General features: G+C 39.9%; 1 protein-coding gene across 2 annotated transcripts in view; it reads left to right on the top strand.

Moving 5' to 3' along the window:
• HAPLN1 (hyaluronan and proteoglycan link protein 1) overlaps window positions 1-25,957 on the top strand; it is a 29,086-nt gene extending 3,129 nt beyond the window's left edge. For both annotated transcript variants that reach the window (XM_066339314.1, XM_066339313.1), the window contains exons 3-5: window positions 8,301-8,672; window positions 18,025-18,327; window positions 25,668-25,957. In XM_066339314.1, the coding sequence (XP_066195411.1) occupies window positions 8,301-8,672; window positions 18,025-18,327; window positions 25,668-25,957 (965 nt within the window). The remainder of the gene's footprint in view (window positions 1-8,300; window positions 8,673-18,024; window positions 18,328-25,667) is intronic.
• The last annotated feature ends 243 nt before the right edge of the window (window positions 25,958-26,200 follow it).

Raw genomic sequence — 26,200 nt, 5'->3', positions numbered from 1 at the left:
GATAAGTGAGATCACACCTTCACCATCAGGTTTGCCACACCCAACACCAGTAGGTCTGGGTATCAAATTTTCTCCATCTGTGTACAGTCTTCTGACACCTCTCTCAAACTCAATGTTTCTCAACCAGAACAAACAGTGTTTCATAAATTGTTATTGTTCTACAATTACACTTTGTTTTTGTGGACACAGAGTTCTGCCTTTCAAATGTTTGCTGTCTGGAAAAGAGGGGGGGTTTTATTTTTACTAAACACTTTCCCAATCTCTAGCACTGCAGTAGACAAAGTTCTATATCTATATTCTCTTTTAAACATTTTAGTTTTTCTCTAGGAATGATTTGCTGATTTCATCAACAATTCTGTTCCTGCTGACAGTGTCAGTTCTAGCTCATGATTCTCTCCTTGTTGGTTAATGGAGTCAATTTGGATTTGAGTAAAATTTCTTATCTGCAAGACAGTTTTACTTCCCTACTTTTCACAGTGTTTTCAGCTTATTTCCTCTGTCCCAATTGAATTGCTTATATATATATATATATATATATAATTTCTCCTTTGGTTTTATTCCAGTATCAATGCACAAAATTTATAAAATACGTAAAGCTGCATTTTAAGTCTTCTCTGTCTTTATTTTCTTTGCTGAAGCCTGTGGTGGATTTCATGGTTTTGGTCAGGTTGGTCTGTTATCCCAGGATTCTTCACCCAATCCCCTTCCTCTCATAGTTTGTCATTCCAGTCTCACTTACAGGGATAAAAAATTAAAAAAGAGATAACTGTATTTAAACAAGATACATTGTCCCCCTTGCCACACACCCCAGAAAAATCTCGTGTGCTTCAGAGAGACACCAGTTTCATTCTTCAGAAAAAGCTACAATCATAAACTAAATGATTTGATGAGTGTAAAAATGGGACTGAAGTGTCCCCACATCAAGAAAACATTACTCCCACTGTACCATCATAATTAGCGACTCAGATTTTTTTTCTGATGATCTGCAAAGTCTCTCTGAGAGAGAATGATTCTTTTCAGTGCTCACTTTGTCCATCTCTCTGGTGCTCATGGTGCTGCTCGCTGACCATCAAAACAAAGAGAGAGCACACTACCTGGGTGTAGCTATTCTGAAAATAAACAGAGTTGACTAAGCCACCATAGTAATTGCTGAGTTAATTACCTAAGGGGAGCCAGAGCCTTTAACACAATTCCAGTTTCTTAAGGTTGTAGAAATGCAAGAAAAGGCAATGTTGGGAACACAAAGTTTGGTTAGTGGAGGATCAAATTTAACACTTTAGCTTCCCTCTGAATGTAAGAAATTCATATTATGCAGCATTTCGCTATGTTTGAGGAGCAAGTATGCACCCCTTTGCATATCAAGATCTCTGCACAGATTTATTTATACTTACCAAAAAAATATATTTCAACATGTTCATCAATGAACAGAAAAGTTTTTAATGCTGTCCAATTGAGCCAAACAAACAACAACAATAAAACACCAAACCCTAAGCACAGACAAATAAGTTAAATCAATTAACCAATAACAAAAGCAGAGGAAATTTTGAACAACTTATTCTCCAGTAAAATGAGTTTTATTTACAGTTATTTTCCTTCAAATCAAGTCAGTGCCAACAGAGAGCAAGAATCTGAACAGAGATTCTGGACCAGTCAGAAATATGATAAGGGATTAAATGCCCTGCTCATCTGACCTCTTACACTTAATATCTTCTCAAGATAATCTTGGTTATCTTCATGCTGTTCTACTTTACTTTTGACTTCTTTCCTTTTGCCCACCTCTCTGGTTTTTTTCCATTTTCCATGACAGTGATATTTATTTCAATTTTCTTGCCTTTTTGTTTTCTGTCTTATATCTGGGGGTTTTTTCCCTTGTTTTTTTTTGTTTTGCCATTAAGAGCAATTTCAGTAATGCCACGATGCATTTTGCTGTCTCTTGTTACAATTGAGCTGTTTCTTTGATTTCCACACAATCTGCTTTCATCTTCAGATCATGGCCTGTTGGAACAGCAGGGGACAGAAAAGTCAGCAGAGAGCAGAAATTCCACCTCTTGTTGGAGTGTGCTCTCACTGAAGGCATCCTGGACTGCATGTTCTGGAACAGACCTTAAGTGATAGGTGCCAGGATATTTGGGTGATTAAAAAATATTATTACAAAAACAGGATTCACATGGAACACAAATTTAAATAATTTATTTGCTTTTTCTGTTGCATCAGTGGGATTCCATATTTATAAACAGCATTTAGGGGTGATTAAGGGACTGGAACAGCTCCTTGCAGTTTCTGTGTAGTATTTTGGTTTTGTCAAACAGTCCTCATGCCACCCATGAAGATTTACTTCTGTGAGGAAGGACTGCAGAGACATTGCCTTGATTTCTGTTCTGTTCTGCTCTGTGACACCTGACCTCCATGAAATTTATCTACACCCAAGCAAAACATACCTAGAAGTTATTTAAGGCAATAATTTAGAAGAGATAAAGTTTGTTATTTCCCTGATGGTTTTATGTGCTCTTAGGTCTCCTAGAAACCTAAACCTGAGTTAATGCATCCTCTTTAACAGTTCCCCCAACGTGTTACTCAAGCTGAGGAGATGGAATCAGCTGAAAAATTATTTTTCTCAGCCTTGTAATGTCTTTGTTACAAAGACAGATTTCTTTTCTGCCATATAAAAACCGGGTATTTTTAGCTGTACTATTATTTTTAAATCGAAGCTTCTAACTAAGATTTATCTAGCATTTCTCTTACCAATTTTATATCAAAACTTCAGAGGAATGTGTTGGGAGTGTTCTATCCTGACTGTTCAGAGGCAAGAACACGGGAGTTGGATCCTTGCCCTTTCTTTCTCATGACACAGCAAAACTGCATTAGTGCTTGAGCCAAAAAAGAACATCTTTTGCCAGTCTTACAGATGATAAATAAAATAATTTTTCCCCAAAAGTAGAGGTAAAAAGGATTTAGTTAAAATACATGCACATAGGAAAAATGTGCACTATGTGCAAAAAGTGTGTGTAATTCTCCCTCATGTTTTTTCTCAGTATGCTTTGAGTGATACACCCATATATTAGTGCATCAATAATGCACTCCTCCACATATTACAGCAAATGGGAACCATTCTTGTAGCAGAAATTATTTATTAATTTTAAGTAAACATTTTAGATAACAAAAAAATATTTGAGGATAACAAATCTTGCCACTGCTGTGGGAAGAGTGAGGATATTTTAGCATGAGCTCAAGTCCCTAGTAAAACTGCAGGAAAGCCAGAAATGAATATGTGTTTGTTTATTTAAAGCAGAATGGCAAGGATATAACTAAACTAGTGGATTGCTAACAGCATGGAATATTTAGGGAATACACAAATTTATCTGACAAAACACTTCCGTGATTTCATCCCTGGCTAATGATTTTGTTTTTTCTGTTTGTAAAAATGCACATCTTTTCCTCCATTGTCACTGTGTTAGGCACTCCACGAAAATGTTGGAATAATCAATTTTTGTGGCCAGCTCAGCATAAGATTGTGGATACTCCTAGTAGATAAAGCCGATAAAGCTGTTTGCCAAGGGCTGTGGTGTGACTCATCCTCTCTGCCCCACACTGTGTTCTTGGCCTTCCAAATCCGGCTTGCCATCATTCTGGCTTGCAGAAGCCAGTTAAGGGAGAAAAATGAAAAAAATGAAACAGAAGAAATCCCCATAGCAAAAGTATAATTAAGACATACACACACACAAAACAAAACAAACAAATAAACAAAAAACACAAAAAAATCCAAACAAAACCAAAAAAACCCACAACCCAACCAAAAATCAGCCCACAACTAAAAAGACAAACAAACCATAAAACAAGCCCAGTAGTAAAATTTGGAGCTAAACCAATAAGGCAGCAGATGAGACAGAAGTGAGAGCTCCAACTGAGCAAGTCCACCTTACTGTCCTTGAAATGGGCTCCACACTGACTAACACCAAGGTTAGAAATGGACAGAGCAAATACCACCAAAGCAGGAGTGCTCATTGTGGAGCTTTCAGGCTGAGGAGGAGGAGGAGGAGGAGGAGAGAAGAGAGGCCCAGCCTGTGCCTTATCATTTAAGGTAGCAAAATATCCTTTCTCTTGCAGTTCATACCAGATTTGTCACTACTGAGATACAACAAAGCCAGTCCAAAAATCCATTTCTAAAGAGTGTTTTCCTTTTCATCAAGTAGTCTTGCCCTACAGCTTGGGGAAAGCAGCTGCCAGAGTCATGTCCTGTCCTGCACAGCTGGACTGCTTCCTTCTGCATCTTGGACAAGTTTTGTTTCAGCTCGCTTGGCTGTTACTGCACTGTGCTGCCTTTGTCATCCATCAACTGCACCAAGGGGATTAACAAAAGGCCACAATCTGTCAGAATCAATAGTAGGGAAGCAGGAGTGGAAAAAAATACTGCAAATTAGTCACCAGTGGGGCCTGGTGCTAAAGAATTGGCCTGAAGGCCCATCCAAAATGTGCATGGAAGGGTGAACAGCCCCACCTAGGAAATCTTTCTCATCCCAATTCTGCCCTTGGAGCTGAGGCCAGAGCCAGTCACCAGGGTGTTGCCACCTCTGTCCCCAACAGAAGGAGCAGCTGGAAGTTGCCCACCACAGCTCTCCCATTATCTGAGGCTCAGGAGTGAGGCATGTGACCTGCCTTGTCCCCAGAAAAGGTCCAAACTCTTCTTTTTGTAGTGATAACTCCTTAATAAGGGTTAAACCCTCTTTAGTCCAGGGGTTTCAGAGTTTACAGCTGTTTCGCTGTTCACCTCAAAAATTCTCTCTTGATATTTCTAAAGGAAGCAGTTCTGGGGAAGAAGTGTTATCCTCCTCAAGTGACACCCTGGGCTCCATCACCAACTTAGGTGTCCCATCCTTTTCCTTCTTGCAGTTACCTTTCAGATATTCCTGCTGTTTAGAGACAAAAATAGTTTTATTTAGAAGGATTAGCTTTGTAAGAATGCCTATGAGGGGAGTAGCCAGGGAGCTACCATCCTTCAAATCATATTTTCTCCATCTCCCATCACTGTTTCACAACAGATCAATCCCTGTTTCACCAATATAACCCAGGAAGCAGAATGCATTGCTCATTTGAGCTGAGTTTCACAACAGTAAAACCAGAGACAGATACATGTATTAAATGAAGGGATTCTGTTTTGCTCAGTATTTGGTTTCTTGGGAGTTTGGGATTTTATTAATTTGTCGGCTCTAAGAAGAGCAAGACCATTCATTTTGCCACACTCTCAAAAATGTGCAGTTTAGGGATATTTGTCCCTAGCTCTCAACTGTATACTGGATAATAAAGTCTGCTAGGCCTATTGCCAAGCCCCTGTCATCCCACTTTTAGTCCTGAGTCCATGCTGCCTTCATATCTTCTATCCTAAACTGTGCCTCATCCCCCAGTCTGACATCTGCTTTTCCTCGAAAGCCAGAGATCCTTCCTACTCTCCCAGATCCAAGAGAAGCAGCAGCAGCAATGTAATTCTCTGCCTCACTGTCCTTCCACTGGGAAGGGCGCATCATCTCATTTTCTGTAAAAAACAATCTGGCTTTTTACATAACTTGTGAGTGGAGGCACATTTCAAGTGTCACATCTCCCTTGGAACCTCCAGGGACAAAGGTGATAATCCAGGATAAGAAAAGCCATGCTTTCCTTTTCTTTTCCCAGGTTACCATCCTCTCTGCTTTTTACAGCTACTGAGACTCAGGTAATGGCTGCTGCAGAGGACCAGAGGAGGTGGGAGGCAGCCAGCAATTTGAGGAGGAACATCCTCAAATTAGGATGCTGACGCTGGAGTCAGAGGTGACAGTGCTCTGGGCAAGCCTCCAGGCCCTGCTGGCACAGGCAGAGTTATTAGAAAGAGTGAGCATTAACAGCCTGAGTCAGAGTCTCCCTCCTGCACCAGTCCTTTCTCCTAATATTTACTAACTTGACTATTTCTGTATTAAAGGTCCAACATAGCCGAGCTCTGAATCAGATTTCCTGGTAATAACCACCCCAAAGCATAACATTTCTCCTCCCAGGGTGGACAGAGGAACACCTTTGTCCCTGAAAGAAACAGGAAAATTTGCAGACTGTACTGGCCATTTTCACTTTCTTCTTTCTCCTCCTCCTCCTCCTACTCCCCCTCCTGTGGAAACTACTGGCAATGCTTTCCATGTTGCCTTGCCTCAAATCACCTCTCTCCTTGGATGCTCTCCTCAGAAAGGGGGAAGGTGGATTATTGGAGCATCCCTGAACCTCTGAAAAAGAGAGCAGTGAAAAAGAACATAATTTAAAAGGGGCTGTAGGTGACTTGCTCTGCAGCTTCAGTTTTTCACCAGGCAGGAAGGTCTGTCACCCTGACAAAACACCTTGCAGCACTCAAATTTGCTCATTCTTGAGGAAGCTGGAGCCCTGACCTGTTCCCATTGCAGAGAATAGCAATGCTCTGGACACAACACCCCAGCAAAGAACTGTACCTTTGGAATACCTGTTTTGCTCAAGCAGATGCACATTTGCACTGACCAAGCTTGTATTTGCAGTTATCACCCTCAGATGTGTTTGCATAAACACAAATCCTGCACTCCCTGGGGTAGTAGTGGACAGAGAGGGAAATCCAGCTGAGGCTGCAGTTTAGGCAGATACTCTATTTAACCACAGACCTGTCACAAGGACTCAGAAGCATGGGACTGTCTGAGGACATTTATGATCCAAAAGTGTCCCTGCATAGTTCTCATGCTGTGGACACACCACAGATTCCTGCAGTCCTGTGGACAGATGGCTGGAGGGGTGGGATAGACTCTTCATGAAGAACTCACCACCTAAACTCCCTCAGCCCACATCCATCCCAGTCCTTCCCTCCTTCAGCTGCCCACATCTCCCTGGCTGATGACATTTTTTTCATCAGTTTTGCCTGAACCAACTCAGTTTTATCCCCAGCAGAAAATTGCTGCTAGTCTTCTCAGGGCCATCCTCCCAGTAGCCTCTGTTTTTTGGGAGCTTATCAGCAGCTTTTCCTGGATTTAGAGAGAGCCAGGCTGAGCCTCAGAATACAGAATTGCATTTCTGGGCAGCCACAATGGCATGCTGAATATGCACAGGGGACTACTGAGCCTTTCTTCACAGCCTGTGAATGCAAAGTGAGGTTGGTGGTGCTTTCCCAGAGTTGGTGACTTACTGGGGGTTTTGGTCACTATCTCAGTGGTCAAGGACAGCAAAACCAACATGAACGCTGAGCTTGCTCAATCAATTCTGCAAACTTTGCATGAGGAGTGAGGCAAGAGATACTGAAAGGGGGGGGGGAAATTCTCATTTTTGAGTATATCTGCTGACTAGCACACGAAATCTGCATCTTCCAGGGTTTTCCCAAAGCAGCAAAGCCTGTAAAAGCCCCAGAGACTCAGGGCTGGAAGCAAGCACCTGCCCCAGCCAATTGTCCTAAGCAAAATTATTTCACAGGGCAACATCTGCTGAGGTGACCTACTAGTGGGAAGTAAAGCAGGACATCTGGGGGGAGGAGCAGACAAACAGTCACATATCACATACATGTCTGCATGAAAAGTGAGATCAAAATATAAAAAACAAAACAGTGACAAGTTTCAAGGGTATCAGAAAAAAGATGAGGAAAAACCACATTGGGATAATAAACAGAGTGAGCAACAGAGGATCAGATTTCACATTTGAAGATCAACTGTGCTTACTTTGATCAGAAGAGGAACTTATGCCCAAAAGTTAGAATAAAAGACAAATACTAATACAAATGCCTAACATGTCTGTTTTAGAATTTTGCTGTCACTTTTCATGCCAGTATAAATAATGCTGTTTAATGCATTAATGGTTTTTCTGCTTTGTGAGTGGGGTTCTCTGCATAGTAGACTGTGAGGAGCTTTGTGTGCTGCTGGCTGAATAAACTGAATCCCTCCAGAAAAATTGAATTATGAAAAAAAAATAAAAATAAAGCATTGATAGACAACTGTTGAACAAGGAAAATATGTGATGTGTTTTGGAGCCTTTTATGGGTGATGGCATTCATTCATCAACAATACAACTCTGTAAATCTATTTATACGACTCCCTCTTCATGAACATAGGATGGCCTCTGCCCATGTGAGGGGCACTGAGATGCTTTCAACTGAGAAAATACTTATTTATAACTGGTTTATGAACCTTTTTACACACAGGCCCAAAATGAATGCAGGATGGTGATCCTCCAGATGTATCTGGTTGCTGTGGCATTGACCATATCTTGTTCATAAAATGAAGACTGCAAATGAATCCTTAGGGAGAGGTTGTTCTTTATATTTTTCTCCTTAAATCCTACAGAGAACGGGCCCCGTCTCCTCGTGGTAGCAGAGCAAGCCAAAATCTTCTCCCACCGCGGCGGCAATGTGACACTGCCATGCAAATTCTACCACGAGCACACGTCCGCAGCCGGCTCAGGAACACACAAAATCCGCGTCAAGTGGACCAAACTCACCTACGATTACCTCAAGGAAGTGGATGTGTTTGTGGCCATGGGGCACCACAGGAAGAGCTACGGGAGCTACCAGGGCAGAGTGTCCCTGAGGGAGAGCAGTGAGAACGACGCCTCACTCATCATCACCAACATCAAGCTGGAGGATTACGGCAGGTACAAGTGTGAGGTGATCGAAGGCCTGGAGGATGACACAGCAGTGGTGACTCTCAATTTGGAAGGTAGGTGACACCTTGTGTAGGATTGACCTGGTGCTAGGGAATTCCAGGGTTTTATTCCCCCTGGTACTGCCAATATTGTGTTATCAGATATTGCTTTATCACTGATGTTGTGCAAGCCGTGATACTGTGTTATCAGTGATAATAGCAAGCTGAGGAAGCAGAATTCATTGTGCTCTGGGGAATCTTGCCCTGGCAGCCCATGACAACAATCATAAATTAAAAGAACATTAGGGCTGCTACAACTTGTGCTAGCCTACAGCATATCCAAATTCCAGCCAGACCTGGTGTGAGAGAAGCCAAGAAAGGATGAGCAAGCACAGTATTGATAATTCCATATGTTTTGAATTTGCTCCTGTCATTTTGCAGAAGCTGGTGCATCTTTTTACCTAGGTGAAATTATATCAAATTCCTATCCAATAGTAATTTTACAGAACTTTGGGATATTTTAGACTATCAAGCAAATGCAAACCTTTTAAAGATGAAAAATTTTACAGTAGTTATCCAGAGACTGTGGGTTTGCATTTTTTCCAGCCTTATAATTAGATAGATCGATTATTATATTGCCTGCCAGGAGAACTCGTACATGTAAGTGTCTAGTCATTTTCTTCAGCATTATTCTTGAAAACCATAGAGTGAAAACTAATGTAATGGGTTTAAAGAGGACAAAATTTCAGCCTCTTAACTTCTTATGCACTTCAGATACATTTTATGAGTCTCAATGTATGTAAAAGAATGTTTGGCCCTTTCTTTTTTTCCCAATGCACTGCACTGAACACAGAGGTAAACTAAAAGTCTCATGAAGAGTATCACATACTCTTACACTTCCCAACAAGTGTATGCCAGAGGCATCCTAAGAGAGGGAGAGGAAAAAGAAAAGAAAAAGAGAAAGAAAAAGGAAAACGGCAAAAGAGGAAAATTGGGAAAGTGGGGAAAGGAGAAAGGGGGAAAAGAGAAAGAGAAGAGGGAGAAGGAGAAGGAGCAAAAGGAGAAAGAAGGAGATGGTGGAAAGGAGGAAAGGAGGAAAGGAGGAAAAGATGAAAGGAGGAAAAGAGGAAAGGAGGAAAAGAGGAAAGGAAAAGGGGGAAGAAAGAAAGAGGAAAAGAGGAAGAGGAAGAGGGAGAGGAAGAAAGGAAAAGGAAAAGGAAAAGGAAAAGGAAAAGGAAAAGGAAAAGGAAAAGGAAAAGGAAAAGGAAAAGGAAAAGGAAAAGGAAAAGGAAAAGGAAAAGGAAAAGGAAAAGGAAAAGGAAGGAAAGGATTACAGCTACCCTGCACAATAAGAATGTCTGAATGGTTCTTGGAACCAAATAGACATAATGGACTTAACTTACTTCTTTATATATATTCTTCCATTCCTAGCTGGAGGCCACAGAAACTTCCTGGTTTGGATTGTGGAAAAACCCTGCCCAATTTTCATGTCAGTGGCGTAGTAGATTTGGGTTGTTCCACCCCACATAATTCATATTTAACAAAAATGTACCCTGTTCTTTTCAAACTCATGAAATAACAAAAACTGGACATTTACATGTTGAGCTTAAGTTCTCTAAAGCAGTAAAAGTGAAGACAGAATTATCTGGAGGAGAAACTCTTCTCTGCTGGCCAAACGTTTTCATGTGTTCAGCCTCCTCTCCACTAGAGCAGGCTCTGCAGGGGCTGCTCAGCCACTGAAGGGAGAACAATTCCTCTTGGCAGGCTCAGCTTTACCTGAGTGAAACAAGACCCCCTCCTCACCTGCCCAGGCTCTTGCTTCCTCTGCAGCAAAAGTTCATTATTTTTCTGCTGTAAAAAGCAAGGGAATTGTGCTGTGAATGCTTCCTGCTATGCCTGGGAAGGGGAGATGCTGATGAATATGTAAGCAGAGCAAGTTTGCCTGAAGCTTGGTACAAATGCTTGTGCACATGCAGAAATCCATACCTTAAATGAATTGTTGGATTGAAAATGCAGCGAGAAAGCAATGAGAAATCATTTTCTTTACCGCATGCAATAACACTAGGGAGATTTGTTTCAAAAAATGGAGATTTTCTACCTTTTTTACTGTTACTATTTTGTAATATAGCACCTTGGGTACAAAGTCAAGTCCCTCCTCCAAAATAAGGAAATTCATAAGTAGAGGAGGAGGCATATTTCTTCAGCCAAGTATGTTCCAATCTGTACTCAAAGGAAAGTTTACATATTTTAACCATTGTCTGGCTAACATAAGGAGCAATATTTTTTCAGTGATTTTTTTCACACATGCGACAGGTATAAGACTGCTCATTTCTGACACTGTGGAGTGCTGTTTTTTAAACTGGCAGGAGCATTTTCTTTGCAAAACCTCATGGTAAAATATAACTTTTCAACTAAAGTAAGAGTGGTAAGAGTTCTGGTGTCAGCCCTGCTTGTGTTGAATAAATCCAGTAATTCTGGGTCTATGGTACACTGAAGCTTCCTAATAAAAATATAAGTATTAAAATATAGTAAAATTACATGGAGATATATAGCTGATAGAATATATTCCTCTGTTTGCATGGCCCTGTGGTAGTTTTTCAATACTCCTGCAGCTTTATGTAGTTCTGGCATTAATTGCCATTTCATGTATTTGAGCAAAGCAGAACAGATCAAGGGGAAAAAAAACCCCATACAATATTTGGACAAAAAAAAAAAAATATATCAGCCCTTTCTAACATTCTACACTCTGGTGTAAATAATCAGGTTAATCTCACAGTAGGAATGATTTGCATCAGTAGCCTGATGTTCTGAGGTGGTGGCCTTAAGGATGTTATTTGGCAGCAGGACAAAGCCATTTACACCCAGGAATGCCCAAGAGCAGTGATGACTCCCGTGTGAGTTCCCTGTACAAAACCCATGGCTGTGTATTAATATCAAAAATGTTGACCTTCACCTCAGTGGACCTTTTCTCTTCTCCTACTGTAATAGCATTTTATTCTTACTAGCCTTAAAGGCCTCCTGGGATCATCATTAAATAAACCATTCTTAATAACTGGTCCATTCTTTAACCTTTGAAAAAAACACTGAGGTTAGATTCAGCCTGAATTTATTACATACCTTACATTTTTGTGATATGTTTTCTTCATTTTATTTAATCTGTAACCACAGTATTTTTTTTCCTGGACCAGAGAGATTGTGCTGAGCAGCAGCTAAAGCTCAGAACTGGAACTTACTGCAGTTTTCCACAACCATCAGCTTTAGGATCTCTTCAGTCATGTCGTGATTTTCGTCCTGTTTGTAGCCTGAAGTACCAGAACTGGTCCAAGAGCTCATGAGGGTTGATCTGGGTTCAGCAGCTGCAAGGAGTGCCAAGTACTGAGGAAAGCAGGACATTCTTTATGGCGCATCAACCTCATCACCAAAGCCATTTTCTTTTTCTCTCTGAATTGGCCTTACTCTCCTCCACATAAAATATGGATCATGAGTTTTACACTCTTTGTTCAGTGTCCTGAAAGTCAAAAGCCTGACATATTAAAAGGTCTCCAACAGCAGGCAGATACTGTTGTCTGAGTAATAAACAAAAAAGGATTCTCAGCTTACATTAAATTTTATTTACAGCAGCTTTTTACTGTGCTACACTAAATTTTCTTTATGTTTTTGCTTTACTAGTTTATTTCCTCGTGAGTACCTGGTGTCTTAATGAATCTCACTGTGCCAGGTTTGCGAGTTTGGCCTCCCAGGCATGTGAAGCCTTCAACCCTCAGGTGCTGCTCAGGCACAGGTTTTGTGTGCCCTTCCTTCAAGAGAACTACTGAGAGGGAGACAGAAAAAAGTGGGACAATGCTAAACAGCCAAAGGCAGGGTTTTACTCTATTAGAATTATTTTTTTTGATAGTTTCTCTCTTCAAAGGGGGATGAGAGTGAAACACAAGAAGTTTGCAATACAGTCTATAAAATAACCACAGTTTACATCCAATACTACTAGGAATCTGAAGATCTGGATAAAATCATGAAAAGCCTCTACAGAAAGCAGCTTCTAGGTGGAAGCTAACTATTTGTGTGGCTCCCCAAGAACCAAAAACCACCAGCACTCATGTTCTTGCTTTGAGGTATATTGGCCTTTAGGTCCAAGAAAGAAAAAAAGACCAACAGGCATCCCTTTCAAAATCAGACTCTTTAGTTCAAAATAGCTTAAATAGATCCATAAGCTTCACGTAAACAATTTTTTCCAAATTGTGGAAACAATCATTTTTTAATCTGTTAATTTGTCCTTCATCTGGATGTAAGCAATGGAGAATCCAGAGTTGAAACCAACAGGAAATCAACTCCATGCTCTCAAGAGCAAGAGAAATCAGATTTAGCCTAATAACATTGTATTTGTTTCCTCTGTTGCTGTTACATTCATACACACACCAAAACCCCTCTATTTCTGCTATCCTCTGTGTGATAATCTGCTCTACTCTCTGATGAAAAACTGATTTTATAGGACACAGTTTTTATGGGTCCTTAAAACAAAAAACAAAGACGGGGTTGTCAAGAGTAAGTCATAGCCCCAGTGTAACTCCATCGGTAATTCTGTAATTCCTTCTGTAATTCTGACAGGGCATTGTAGACAGAACTGTGTTCGCACATGGTCCTTGAAGATGCAGGTGAAAGAAGAAATTAAAAGAACTGTCTGAAGTTGATGATCCAAAAGGAAAGTTTTTAAAAAATTAAGAGTAATTAGGCTAAGAAGAGCAGAGAAAGGTAACAGTCCCAAATTTTGGATAAAGGCTGTAGAAATAAAAGGGAATGATCTGCCCTGGACCAGATCAGTGTAGTTTGTATGTATGTTTTTATTGGTTAGAAGTAAGCAACTCCACTGACAGTTATGGGAAGCTGGAGGAACATTATTTCGAGGTTCAGTTCCATTTTTAGGGAGATTGATATCTGCTGACAGCCAGTGGCTGGATGATCAGACATCTGGCTGTTCTGACAGGCAGGAAAATGGAGATGGAGAGTCTGTAAAATGAGGGGGTCACCAGTTTTTATGGAATTTTAGGAATCCAGCATGGAAAATTTTGGCATGGAATGTGTGAACCTGCCAGCAAAAACCTACACTACAATAAATAGCAAAATCTACTGTTGCCCCATGTTTACACTGGGTGCAAGAACATTTACTTTTTAGTTTTGGCTAAACCTCAAGAGAGCCTATTTTCTTATTCCGGCTGTGAAAAGACTTTTTTTTTTTTTTTTTTTTTTTTTTCCCCTCAAATATGGATCAGCAGAAATTTGTGTTATTCTGTTTCCACATGTCAATATTCTTGAAACTGCTAATTGTGTCTGGTGCTGGCTTAATTAACACACATAAATCATTACAGGAGTTGAGCTTTCTGAGGTTATATCTTCATCTTTTTGTCTTGAAAAAATGCTGCAGTTCCTTGCACTGGCAGTGTGTGTGAAGTGACTGCTTGCACCGAATTTTAGGGGTTACCTACATATAAGACTCTGAAGTACACATAAGACAAATACATTCCTGAAAAAACAGAGCAAGAGGAGAAGATTTGTACATTTGCTCACTTGAATGTGAAATCCATAGAAATACTGGTGTTCCTGAGAGGAGGATATATAGCACATCCAGTTGTCATGTTCTGATTTGGTAGGAATCCAAATTTCCATTTCAGGATTCATTTTCTAAACTGCAATTTCTTGGTCACAGGTGCATACATCCCTTCGTCTCTCACTAATGGATCCATCCTCTGCCGAGCTGATGTGTCTCAGGTTCTTCCTGTCTCTTGGGGCTAGGAAGTCCTTTCCTGAGGGCAGAACCTATTCCAGAGGACTGTGGGTTTGGGAGAGCAGCCACACCATGATGCCTGATAATGGAAATTAATATCCCCACTCAGGCTTCACACGGGACTTCCTTAGGGTAGGGAATGGAATGGTCAATCTAAGGCTCCTCAGAGCTTAGCTTAGCTTCCCACAAAATAACCAGATTTTAACTTTCTCAGGCTAGAAGTTTCTGTCTCCCTCTGTTTTTTAAGCTGAATTTGTTAACGTCTGGGAGTGGGTGTTTTGTCTAGTGGCAGAGCACGGGGCTGGAGTCAGAATTTGAGGCCCAGTCTGTGCTTTGGGAACAGCAAGGAGCCTCAGGACAGCTTTTGTCCATTCAGGAACAGATGGGATAGATTATACTTTGATGGGTTTGTGAGGTCCAAGACTGAGGAAGACGCCCTGTGATTAAAGCTCAGCACTGATAAAGTGTAAAGGAAAGGAGAGATTAATATTGAGCTCTCATATGAATTTCAATAAAGTTTGATAGGAAAATGAAGAAAAAAATAATTGCAAAGTAATGCAAACCTGCACAAACTACATATCCAGTCCATTTTCCTCAACAAAATCACCCCTAACCACCCCCAGCTGCAGGGTGAAATTAATGCTAATTAGTTGCAGGCTTGTACTGCAGATGAACTCCAACAAAAAATCAGCTTCTATGCAGCCTGCTCAAATATAGCCCAAAGCTAATATTACAGTTTAGTGCATATTTATGTTATAAAAACATTATGTCCCAAACTATCAAACTCAGATTCACAACACATTTACATACAAAGTTGGCCCCTTTTGAAAAGTGATTTTGGAAAACTTAAGGAATCAAATCTGTTTAAATAGTTTTCAATTAGCTATGAATCAGTTTTTAGAAGCATGTGAGTTTATTATCTCAATCTTGCCTGATTATAGGGTGTTTTTTTAATGTATATGCAAATCAAACACATGTACTGGAAAAGGAATCTGTTGTCTGGGGAAATGTATTTCTGAAAAAATAATAAGTATTAGATTTCTAATAAAATAAAAGTCTTGCATTCTATTACATTTGCTAAGCTGTTATTATACCCGGTGATACTTCTATCCATTGGCACTGACAAAGAATGGATGTATTTCTAAAAAAGATATGATGAAGGAAAAATGGAGATCCAGAAAAATAGGAAACATCTTCAGTGTCTTGTTTATGAAGTTAAATTTAACACACACTGTGTTACATTACATTCATGTGCTGCAGTTCAGAACATCACATAAAGAAAAGCTCTTTAACACAGGATTTACAAAAGGAAAGAGCTGAAGCAATCTCTCTAGCTAATTGGTGAAAGAGAGCAAAATACTGTTTATTACTACCCTGCCAAGTTTACATTTGCATGCTTTATTTTCTTGGACCAAGAGATTTAGTAACAGCAAAGATTTTGTTTAACAAAAATAACACTTGGATGACAGAAGGGTGAGAGAAAGAAAAGGAAGGAAGGGAACTTTAGGAAACTGGTGGAATAGACACTGAAATGGGTTAGAATGTTCTGAAAGAAGAGTGGCTTCATAACATGGTCACTACCTTGCTTGACCACTGGATAATTTCTCTATCCTATGCTGTACTGCCCTGAGGACAATGAAATTGTTGTAGGCAAGAGCATCCAAGAGTAGGAAAAAAAAAAGAAAAAAAAGGTGGATATTTACACCAGCGTAAAGCTTTTGACCCATGTGCTATCTTGTCTTCAAGCACTTAGTTCTACAGAGATGTCTGAAGATAAACATTCTGAGCTGGATTTCTCTAACACTATTTTATTTCAGTTTATTATGAGACTGGGCTAAAGCCAGCTGTAAAATTTAGTTCTGGGTTAAGTTTCTAAGCCCTGCCAAAGATTAGGGTGGTCTGATTCAAACTTTTGTTTCAAGTCTCTTTTCTCTTTTATCAAGCCCACATGGGGTGGTGGTTCTTCAGTGCTTTCTGAAATGTCATTCATGCTCCAAGGAACAATGTTTAATTTCTGATATTTTTAATAAAACAAGCAGAAGAAAAAAAAGATCTGTCGTGTAAAGACAGTGACTGTGATTAGATGTCACTTTTGAAGCCATTCTGGAATAGTCCCCATATTTCCCACCCCCTTTTGGATGTCCTCTGCCGTGAGGTCTCTCTGCTGTACCCGTCTGCCGCAGCTGGGCAGCAATGAGCATCAGACAGGGCTTGGGAACAGGCTGTGTCCTTGTTCCCTGGGGGAAAGGAGCATTTGGCAGGGCCATGCTCCTTGCACAGCAACTCTCTCTCAGAATGAGCCATCAGAGCTACAGGGCCAGAGAGGGAAGGTGGTGTCACACATGGTTTCCTACCAGGGCTGTGTCATCTGTGCTGGGGGAAACCTGTCCTCTCTGAGGAGCTCTCCCTCCCTGAGTGGTGGCAAATGCCCCAAAACCAGGTGGAAAGCAGCAGAAAAGTCTCCCACACAACTCCAATGATTTAATTACCTCATAGTTGTTCCTGCTTTAAAACCTCAGGATGCTAAATCTGTGCCTCCTACCAGATTAGCCTTGAAACGCTGTTGTTAAGGCAGACATTCCCATTCCTAGAATAATGTGAAATTTAAAAAAAAAATGGCAAACAAAAACCAACTGTCTTGACCCTCTCAGGAAATCTTGGCAAGGGCTCATGCAAAGAACGCAATGCTCTTTTATGTCGATCAAAACATTTCATCTTAATGTCTATGCATAAAAAGAAATAATTTCTAGAAATTCAACAACCCATTCAAAAATTTCTTCCTTCTAAACAACTGCCAGGAGCACCCCTACTCCCATTCTACACAAAAAAATTCCCCACCAAACCAACCAACTAACAAACAAAAAACACCAAAACAAATATCAGTCAAACAAACAAAATTTAAATAAGCAAACAAAAGTAAACACAAACAAACAAATTCAAAAAGTAGAGCTATGCTAGGGTTTAATTGACTCTTTTCAAAATGAGAAATTGATCTTACAATGAATAAATGGAAATTTTGTATGAAAAATGTACAGTTGCAAAATTCCAGCTAGATCTGCTTCTCTTTAAGCACTGTGAGAGGAGGGGAGGGAGACCACTGTGGTGACAGCAAGGTTAAGCTGGGAGCAGCATGCAGACCTAGCAGGATTCCCATTGGGAAAGGGATGAGGCCACAGGGAGATGAGCCATGTAGGTAAGGCAACACAGAATTAACAAGGTTGGAAAAGGCCTTTGAGATCGTCAAGTCCAAGCTGTCACCCAACACCTTCCACATCAACCAGGCCACAGCACCGAGTGCCACATCCAGCCTTTTTCTGAACCCCTCCAGGGATGGTTACTCCACCACCTCCCTGTGCAGGTGGTGCTCCAGCGCTCAGTCACACTTTCAGTGACCAACTTCTTTCTAACATGTAACCTAAACTTCCCTTGGTGCAGCTGAAAAGGTAAGGCAGCAGCCCTAAGCTCTTCCCAAAACCAGTGCTGCTGTGCTGCTGACAGTGCATTTTTCCCCAGAGGTAAACCAACAGTCTGCCACACATCATGGAGCCAACCTCTACTTCTCCTTTATTCCTTCTCCTGATGGCCATCAAAGCTGTTCCCCTTCTCTCTTCTCTTTCAGTGCCTGATAACTCTCCTGTTTTCCTGCTCCAGGTGTGGTGTTCCCCTACTCTCCACGGCTGGGGCGGTACAACCTGAACTTCCACGAGGCGCAGCGGGCGTGTGTGGAGCAGGACTCAGTGATGGCCTCCTTTGACCAGCTCTACGACGCCTGGAGGTCGGGGCTGGACTGGTGCAATGCTGGCTGGCTCAGTGATGGCTCTGTGCAGTACCCCATCACCAAGCCCAGGGAGCCCTGTGGGGGCAGGAACACCGTGCCCGGCGTTAGGAATTACGGGTTCTGGGACAAGGACAAGAGCCATTACGATGTCTTCTGCTTCACATCCAACTTCAACGGTGAGAGTGTTTTCCTCACCCTTCCCTCGGGGATGGCTGTGCATAGGAAAGGGTCTCTGAGGGCAGAAAGGATTGTTTGATTTGTCAAAGCTCATGTTAAACCTGGAGAGTCCTGGGAATGAAATAATCAAAGTACTGAAATCATTGTGAAATTTGCAAGGGTACACGTGCAGAGTGAAGTCATCTTTGCCACATGGTCGTATAGGTAGTTTTTCAAGTCAGGGCTTGTACTGGCAGGATTTTCTAATATCTCCCCTTTCACCATATTTAAATTTATAAATACCCTCTTAATGCTGGTGTGTAACCAGTTTAATTCAGTTAAAGCAATGAAGGAACATGCAGTTCATTAATTGAGGTTTCCTGTTTAAGTCAATAATAATTATGTTCATATTGTTTAAATATGTCACGAAAACAAAATTCTGATCATCACTTCACCTATTCTGCAGTGTGAAGCAGCTCCTGCTCATGTACCAGGTCTAATGTGACTAATAGCTCCTTATCAGCAAAACTATTTCTAGCTTTATTTCTTAATAATTCAGATTTCTAATCTTAGTACACTTACTGGCTTCCAATCACTTTTGCTCTAAAGTTGGACTGCTGTAAACCTTACTTCAGTGTCTGCAAGCTTTTTTTGCTATTAGTTGATATTTTTTAGGTTTGAAATGAAATTAAATGACCGAATCTCAGCTTGCTATCATTTCAGGGTTTACTTAATGTCGGGAAAAGATTTAGAAAGCATTGCTGTGAATGGACAATCCTTTTCAGCATCCTACTTGTGGATAATTCCTACACAACTTTAGACGTTTGGCTTGCAGCCCACTCAGACCATGGAGCACGGTCTTTTTATATTTATGCACAGATTGCTTATCCACAGTGAAGCAGTTTCATCCTACAGCACAGCAAAAAATAAACATGAGCCTTGGTTTCAGAAGATGTGCTCCAGTGCTAAGTGTACACCATCCTCCACAGAAAAAGACCCATCCAAACAAAAAAAAAAAATTACCAAACCAACCAAAAAAACCCCCAACGCCCCCCAAAAAACCAAAAGAATACAACAACAACAACAAAACAAAAAAAATACACACAAGAATAAAACCACCACAAAAAAAAAAAACCTCGACAGAAAAACCCGAACAAATCCTCAAGCCAACAATATTACATTAGGTTCAAAGTGATCTGAAACAAAAGTTTGGCTGATTTTTTATCATACTGTTTCATACCATTAAATGCGGCTCAATTTTCTTGCTTCATCTATCCAAGGTGTAATCCTGTATGAACTCTTCTACACAGATTCAGCCCTGTACTATCAATACTAATAGTAAAGATACTAATCACCAAGGTATTAGATAATCAAACAAAAAAAAAAAAAAAAGTGATAGCTACACTTTTCCTAATACTTGCAGAGTAAAACCTTATGAGTACTGCTCACCCTTTTACACACCAGAAGCTGAACAGCACCTCTTAAGGAACAAGAAGCATAATTTCTGTAAAAAAGAAAAAATAATAAGTACTGACTAAGATAAATATTTTCTGTGCATTGATACAAGGAGAAAGAAAGAGGGAGAAGTACAAAGATAAGGTGAGGATAATCAAAGACAAGACACTGACATGAATCTCAGCCTTGAGGAGTCTTGAAACTGATCTGGAGATAGAACATTACACAACAATGGGAGAAGAGAGTGAGAGAGAGAGAGAGAGAGAAAGAGAGAAACGTATCTATATATATTTATAGATACAGATATATAGACATATAGATAATATAAATATAGATTATGTAGGTATAGACATAGATATAGAATATAGATATATATAGATATAGGTATAGGTATAGATATAGATATAGATAGATATAGATATAGATACAGATAGATAGATAGATACTCCCCATGACTCATTGTCAAATGTCTCTTGCAACATCAGACGAAAATCCAGATTTCTGCTTCTCTCAGCTTCCATTCCCTTAATTCACCAGATCACCTTTTCCTTACATGTCCCTGCTGTGTTCCTCACTATTCCTTCTCCCAAGTTCACCTTCATATCCACAGTTAAACCAGCCACTCTGCCAGCTCCCTGTTTTCAGCATAGCATTTTGGACACTCTCTCACTGCAGAGGAAAAAAGTTATAAAGATCTGTTTTGGCACCAGGCTAGGATTGCCACTTGCCAAAGATAGTGGCTGCAGGCAAGGGAAAAAAAAAAAAAAAAAAAAGTGGTTAGGACACAGTGCATTCACAGTGCATTCACAGTGCATTCCCAGTGGCTGCTGCAGTGCTGCAGTCTCCTGATAGTAGGAAACAGAGGAGCCTTCAACTTTATGTAATGGAGATGGGAAAATGTCAAGGGCCACAGGAGCAGGGAAGAGTTTAAAAAAAAAGTCAGTTGTGGGAGCTTCTATGAAAAAAAGGGGTTCAGTGAGGTTTAGACACTTCTAAATAGTTTCTATATAGGGAAAAAAATCCCCAAATACATTATGATCCCCAAAATCATTTTTTAAAGGTTCATTTTCAAATAATTTAGCTGTAAAACCAAAATCTTGGTCTGAAATACATGCAAAGCTTGTTTTTCACCTGAAGAAGAAAGGTAAAAGCCATGGTATTTAGCCATTAGTGTAAAAAAATGAAACAGTAATCATCAACGCAGTGAATTCAAAACCAGGTTCAGTGTTTTCCCTGTGGAACTATTTGATCCCAACTGTAATGACCTGGATACACAAAAAATAATGGTTAAAAATGAAAGGATTATACCACTAGTAAGAAATTTCACATTCTTTTCTGTTACCTCCACAGGGAAATAGTTTGAGCAAAACTGCAACATCAAATCATCTTGTTACCTTAAGAAATTACCTTCTATGATGTCTATTCATAGACTAAGGCAAATATAATACTAACACATTTTGTTCTGCCTGCTTTATTCTCAAATTTTAATATTCAAGATTATTTATACTCAAGTCTTTCTGTTGGTTCATACGAGATTTGTGCATTTTGTATCCAAGAACATGAAACCATTTCATACTCTTTATATCTAATATTATCAGCAAGCTACCAGTTTATAAGAATGCACAGTAATGTGTTTCATAAAACAAAGCAAAGAGTAACACTACCCTGATGCTATCTGTGAAATTCATCAAAATATTGTGAAATAACAAAATATTTTCTGCCTGCACTGGACGGCAATCTGTTCCCAATCTGTTTTTACATTCTTTGTGCTGATAAAGGCTATTTATAATGAATGCACACAAGTGGGAAGTGTGTAACTCAAATTTGGAAATTCCATACTGGAATTTCCTGGTGTCTGAGGGCTCAGCTTTGCTCTCTCACAGCAAATTTCTCCTTCATTTTTCCTGCCCAGAGGAAATTATTTTAGTCCATGTCATCCATAGAAAAGCTGAGGGTTCCTGCCCTGTGTGGTGGTGACAGCCTGACATGATCCATAGCTTTTCCCAATTGCAGATCACCCCAATTTCTCTCCTTGTCTTGTCCCAAGGAATGGGAATGTTCCTCTCTCATGCAATCTCTCCATATGATCAATTTGAGGACATAAAAGCAGATGAATACTTTTGTTACAATCTTCACCACTGACCCTAATAGCCACGAACCAAGGAATGTATAATGGAAGAGCTGCATGGTTATTCTTTATTTATTTTCAAAGGTCTTGTGAAGGACAACAGTATTTTTTTTTTTTTAAGGAAAACCCATGAGAATCTCTTCCACCGAAAAATGCTAAAAATAGCTAAATGTAAATATATTTATCAGTTCCTCTATAATTAAGCATTTTCAAAGAAAATAAAACAAGGTACAAGTACAGCTTGCATCACACTTTCTCCTCATTAACACGCACTTTGTTATATTCTTTGTCCACAGAACCGTAGTGCACAATTGATCTTTCATCAGCTCTAGGAGAATCAAGTAAAAATCTTGTTTTAACAAAGTTAAGAACACAAAGAATAAATTTTGGAGAGCATGTTAAAAGCACAGCTGTGAGCCACGTGTTTATTACAGCAGTGCAAGCCAACCACCTCTGCCATTTAAATGGGAGAAAGCTGTGGAAAGTCCTGTCTGAATAATGCTGACTGTTCATTTGACCATTTCAGAGTATTTTATCACAGGGAACATGTAGCAACTCTTCCAAAAAGAGAAATTAAACCCAAAATAAAATTACACACTCTTTATTAGGAATGGTTGCTTCTGACTCACTAGAGTCATGACTCGCATTGGTGTGTTAAAAAAATCACTGGATGTCAAAATATTTACCAGGTCTTAAACGTCTCTCACTTTTTTTTTTTTTTTTTTTTTTTTTTCCTATAAGAGAAACTCACTAATAAATCTCTCAATTTAGCACTGAGCTTGAAGAAATCTTCAAATATGATTCATCCTTCAAAATTCCACAGTCACAAGGGTGTGGGGTATTTAGGTCAGTGGCTAGACTTTTCCTCTTAAAGCTGTTCTGTTACACACAAAATCTTAAAATAGCTATTATAGATGGGGTTTGAGCAGGTTTGCACAAACCCTCTGCCCCATGGTTTGAGTGTGGTGTCACATGTGGCAGAATCCTCTGTAGAAGTGACCCAATCACCAGACATTAAAGAGAGACAGTTAATTCCTCCCTCTCCTTCCACATCAATTAATAAATTCTGAGATTGAACAGTTAGGAACACTTCCCAGCTATTATCAGGGGAAAAAACTGCAAATCTGTATGAAGTTTATTAATGGAATTTTATGTAATTAGATATTCTGGATACACACTGCACCCCTGTGGGGTTTACATACTAAATTTATCTTGTTTGAGGAAGGAGCAGAGTATAGGAGGTTTTATTATGTATGTCATATGTCAAAAGCCTGACCTTACTGCAAATCCCTAGGAAATCACATTCCATTGACATATGGTTTGACGAGGAACTCATAAACCAGGTGAAGTTTACATACTATCAGTCCAAACTCCTGTTCCCCTAGATCAGAAATCCTGTTCGCTTTGGGGAAACCTCTTAATAGTGCATCAGTAACAGGATTCCATTGAGTAAGCATTCTCTTTAGCAGAACATTGTAAGTTCTCTCAGCTTGCTGAAATGGAGTTAAAGAAATAGTTTTACAAAGGGATGATTAGCTGTTCTCAATACATTTCTCTGGAAATTCTGTAGGTACTGCCCCTGACCATAGTGAAATTTTTGAAAAGTTTCTCCTCTGCCACAGCTGCAATGTAAATGCCTTTTTCTAAACTCTTCTTGTCTTGATATACAATTTCCAACCTTTAGACAGGGCTAATTCAATTACCTTTATATTGTAATCTGATCTGATTTTCCTTCATTTAGAAAAAAAAAAAATCCTGTTTGATTTTTGCAGGAATCTGAAGCTGACATAACTCTTCATTTGCTCACCACTTCTTCTTCATGGAGAAAGTAATCTCATACTAAGCAGAGTTCTGTGTATCTACCTGATTTTTGTGAGACAGAAAACAGATATTGTCCTGGAGTATATTCTTAATATAACAGTAAAGAATGTGCTCTGGAATGAGAATGCCCCCGCAAGAATAAAGGCCTTCCTCTTTTCAGCTAACTCTCTTCTTCAGGAACAGACAGATTGAAAAGTTGTGAATTTATTTGGAAATTATTCAATGCCTTCAAAGAAACACAATTCTTCTGCAGTCCACTTGGCTGTCAAATCAGTGATGATAAATAACCCCAAGTATAATAAATGAAATGCTCACAATGAATGTTTATGGCCTTCATAAATGGAATCAATATTAATATTATTGCTGTGTATGGATTAGTAGGGGAGACTTCGCTTTTGGGGCTTTATTTTCTGGCATATATTTTCATTACTTTGAGACAGGGAACATTTTTCTTAGCAGCACGATCAGTTCAGTTTCATGTTGTGATGAGGATATATCCTTTGATGGCTAAAGAGAAACAGAGTTGCAGAACTGCTGCTGAAGACTTAAACAGACATAATTTTGCTCCACCACAGGCTCAAACTCTCTTGTTGGTCTTTAATTGGAACCAAGGTCACCAGCTTGTCAGAGAGCAAAAGATCATGTATTACCTGCAGCTGCCCTCTCTTAAATGCTATCACTGAGTATAAATTCAAATTGAGATACCACACTTTGATATTAGTAGAAATAAATATGGTAATACAGTTTTGCTTTTTGGGGAGTTTTTTGTTGTTTTTTTTGGTTGGTTGGTTGTTTTTTGTTTGGTTGGGGTTTTTTGTTTGTTTTGTTGTTGTTGTTGTTGTTGGCTCCTGTGGTTTGCTTGGGAATTTTTCCCCCAATAGTTGATTTTCTGTACCTGGGTTGTTTTTTGGGTAACTTCTTTTTCATTCTGATACCTATCAAGTCACCAACCAAAAAAAAAACAAAAAAAAAAAAAAAAAAAAAAAAAAAAAACCACACTATTTTTAAAAACACAATCTCCAAGAGGCATAGACCTAAATTAACCACTATTTGACATGATCTATCAACTGAACATCACCATTTTTCCTCGAAAGTCAGTGTTATATTATTGTTGCCTGAAATCAAAACAGAAAAAACCCTCCTTGCCACAGCATTAAAATGGCAACATAAAAAGGCAGTTCCTTTAGAAGCTTTCATGATTAGATATCCATAATCATAGGCTATGAGCACACTAGTATTGAATTTTTAAAAGTTTTATAAGGTTAATTGGTTAGGACATCTAAGAGGTAGATCCAATAGGAGATTCAATTGCCTCTTGGGTTGGTGCAAGGGCTTCTATGCCCCAATTCCCATTACGTCTTCTTACCGGTTCTCTACTTGAAAATAAGACCAAGCAGAATTTCAGGAATGTTGATAGAAGCTCATATTACTCTAAAATCTGTAAGAAAGGGTAGGAAAAATACCAGGAGCTATATAACTGGTATATAAAGCCGTGGATGTATGGAAAGTACATAAAAAGTAAAAATCTTTAGGCAACACCCTTGATGTCATAGAATCATCTGAAAGGTAGCTGTAGTCATATGGGGGTCAGTCTCTTTTTCCAGGCAGCAACTGACAGAACAAAAGGATGCAGTCTTAAGCTGCATCAAGATAAATATAGTTTGGATATTAAGAGAAGTTTTTTACAAAAAGGGTGGTAAAGTACTGGCATCATTTGCCCAGTGAGGTGCAGGAGTCAACATCCCTGGATGTGTTTAAAAAAAGATTGGATGTGCCATGGGTTTAGCTGAGGTGCTGTTAAGGCATGGGTTGGACTTGAAGATCTTGGAGGTCTCTTCCAACCCAGTGATTCTGTGATCCTGTGATCCCAGGATTTAAGGGTGGAAAAGACCTCCAGGATTGTTGACATCCAACCATCACTCCACTAATGACTCCACCTTCCTCCTGCCTTTTCAGGTCGATTCTACTACCTAATCCACCCCACAAAGTTGACCTATGATGAGGCGGTGCAGGCATGCCTGAAGGACGGCTCCCAGATCGCCAAGGTGGGGCAGATCTTCGCGGCCTGGAAGCTGCTGGGCTACGACCGCTGCGACGCGGGCTGGCTGGCGGACGGCAGCGTGCGCTACCCCATCTCCCGGCCGCGGAAGCGCTGCAGCCCCAGCGAGGCCGCCGTGCGCTTCGTCGGCTTCCCTGACAAGAAGCACAAGCTGTACGGTGTCTACTGCTTCAGGGCCTACAACTGAGTGGGCACACCTAAAGCGTGGCAGTTATTTTGGGAGTTTGTTTAAGACGCGTGATTTTTGTTGTTGTTGTTGTTGTTGTTTTCTTGGTATGAACTCATACAAGCTACCAAAACTGTGATAAACCTCTTTTTACTTACTGTAAAGAGTAATTTTCATAGGTACTCCCTCCCCCAAACCTATTGGTTTGGTTTTGGTTTTGTTTTGTTTTAGTGTTTTGGGTTTTTTGGTTTTTGTTTGGGTTTT

Source organism: Sylvia atricapilla, chromosome Z, assembly GCF_009819655.1.
Source record: "Sylvia atricapilla isolate bSylAtr1 chromosome Z, bSylAtr1.pri, whole genome shotgun sequence".
NCBI lineage: Eukaryota > Metazoa > Chordata > Aves > Passeriformes > Sylviidae > Sylvia > Sylvia atricapilla.
Note: the sequence above shows the minus strand (reverse complement) of the source record. Positions and strands in the feature narration are given on the sequence as shown.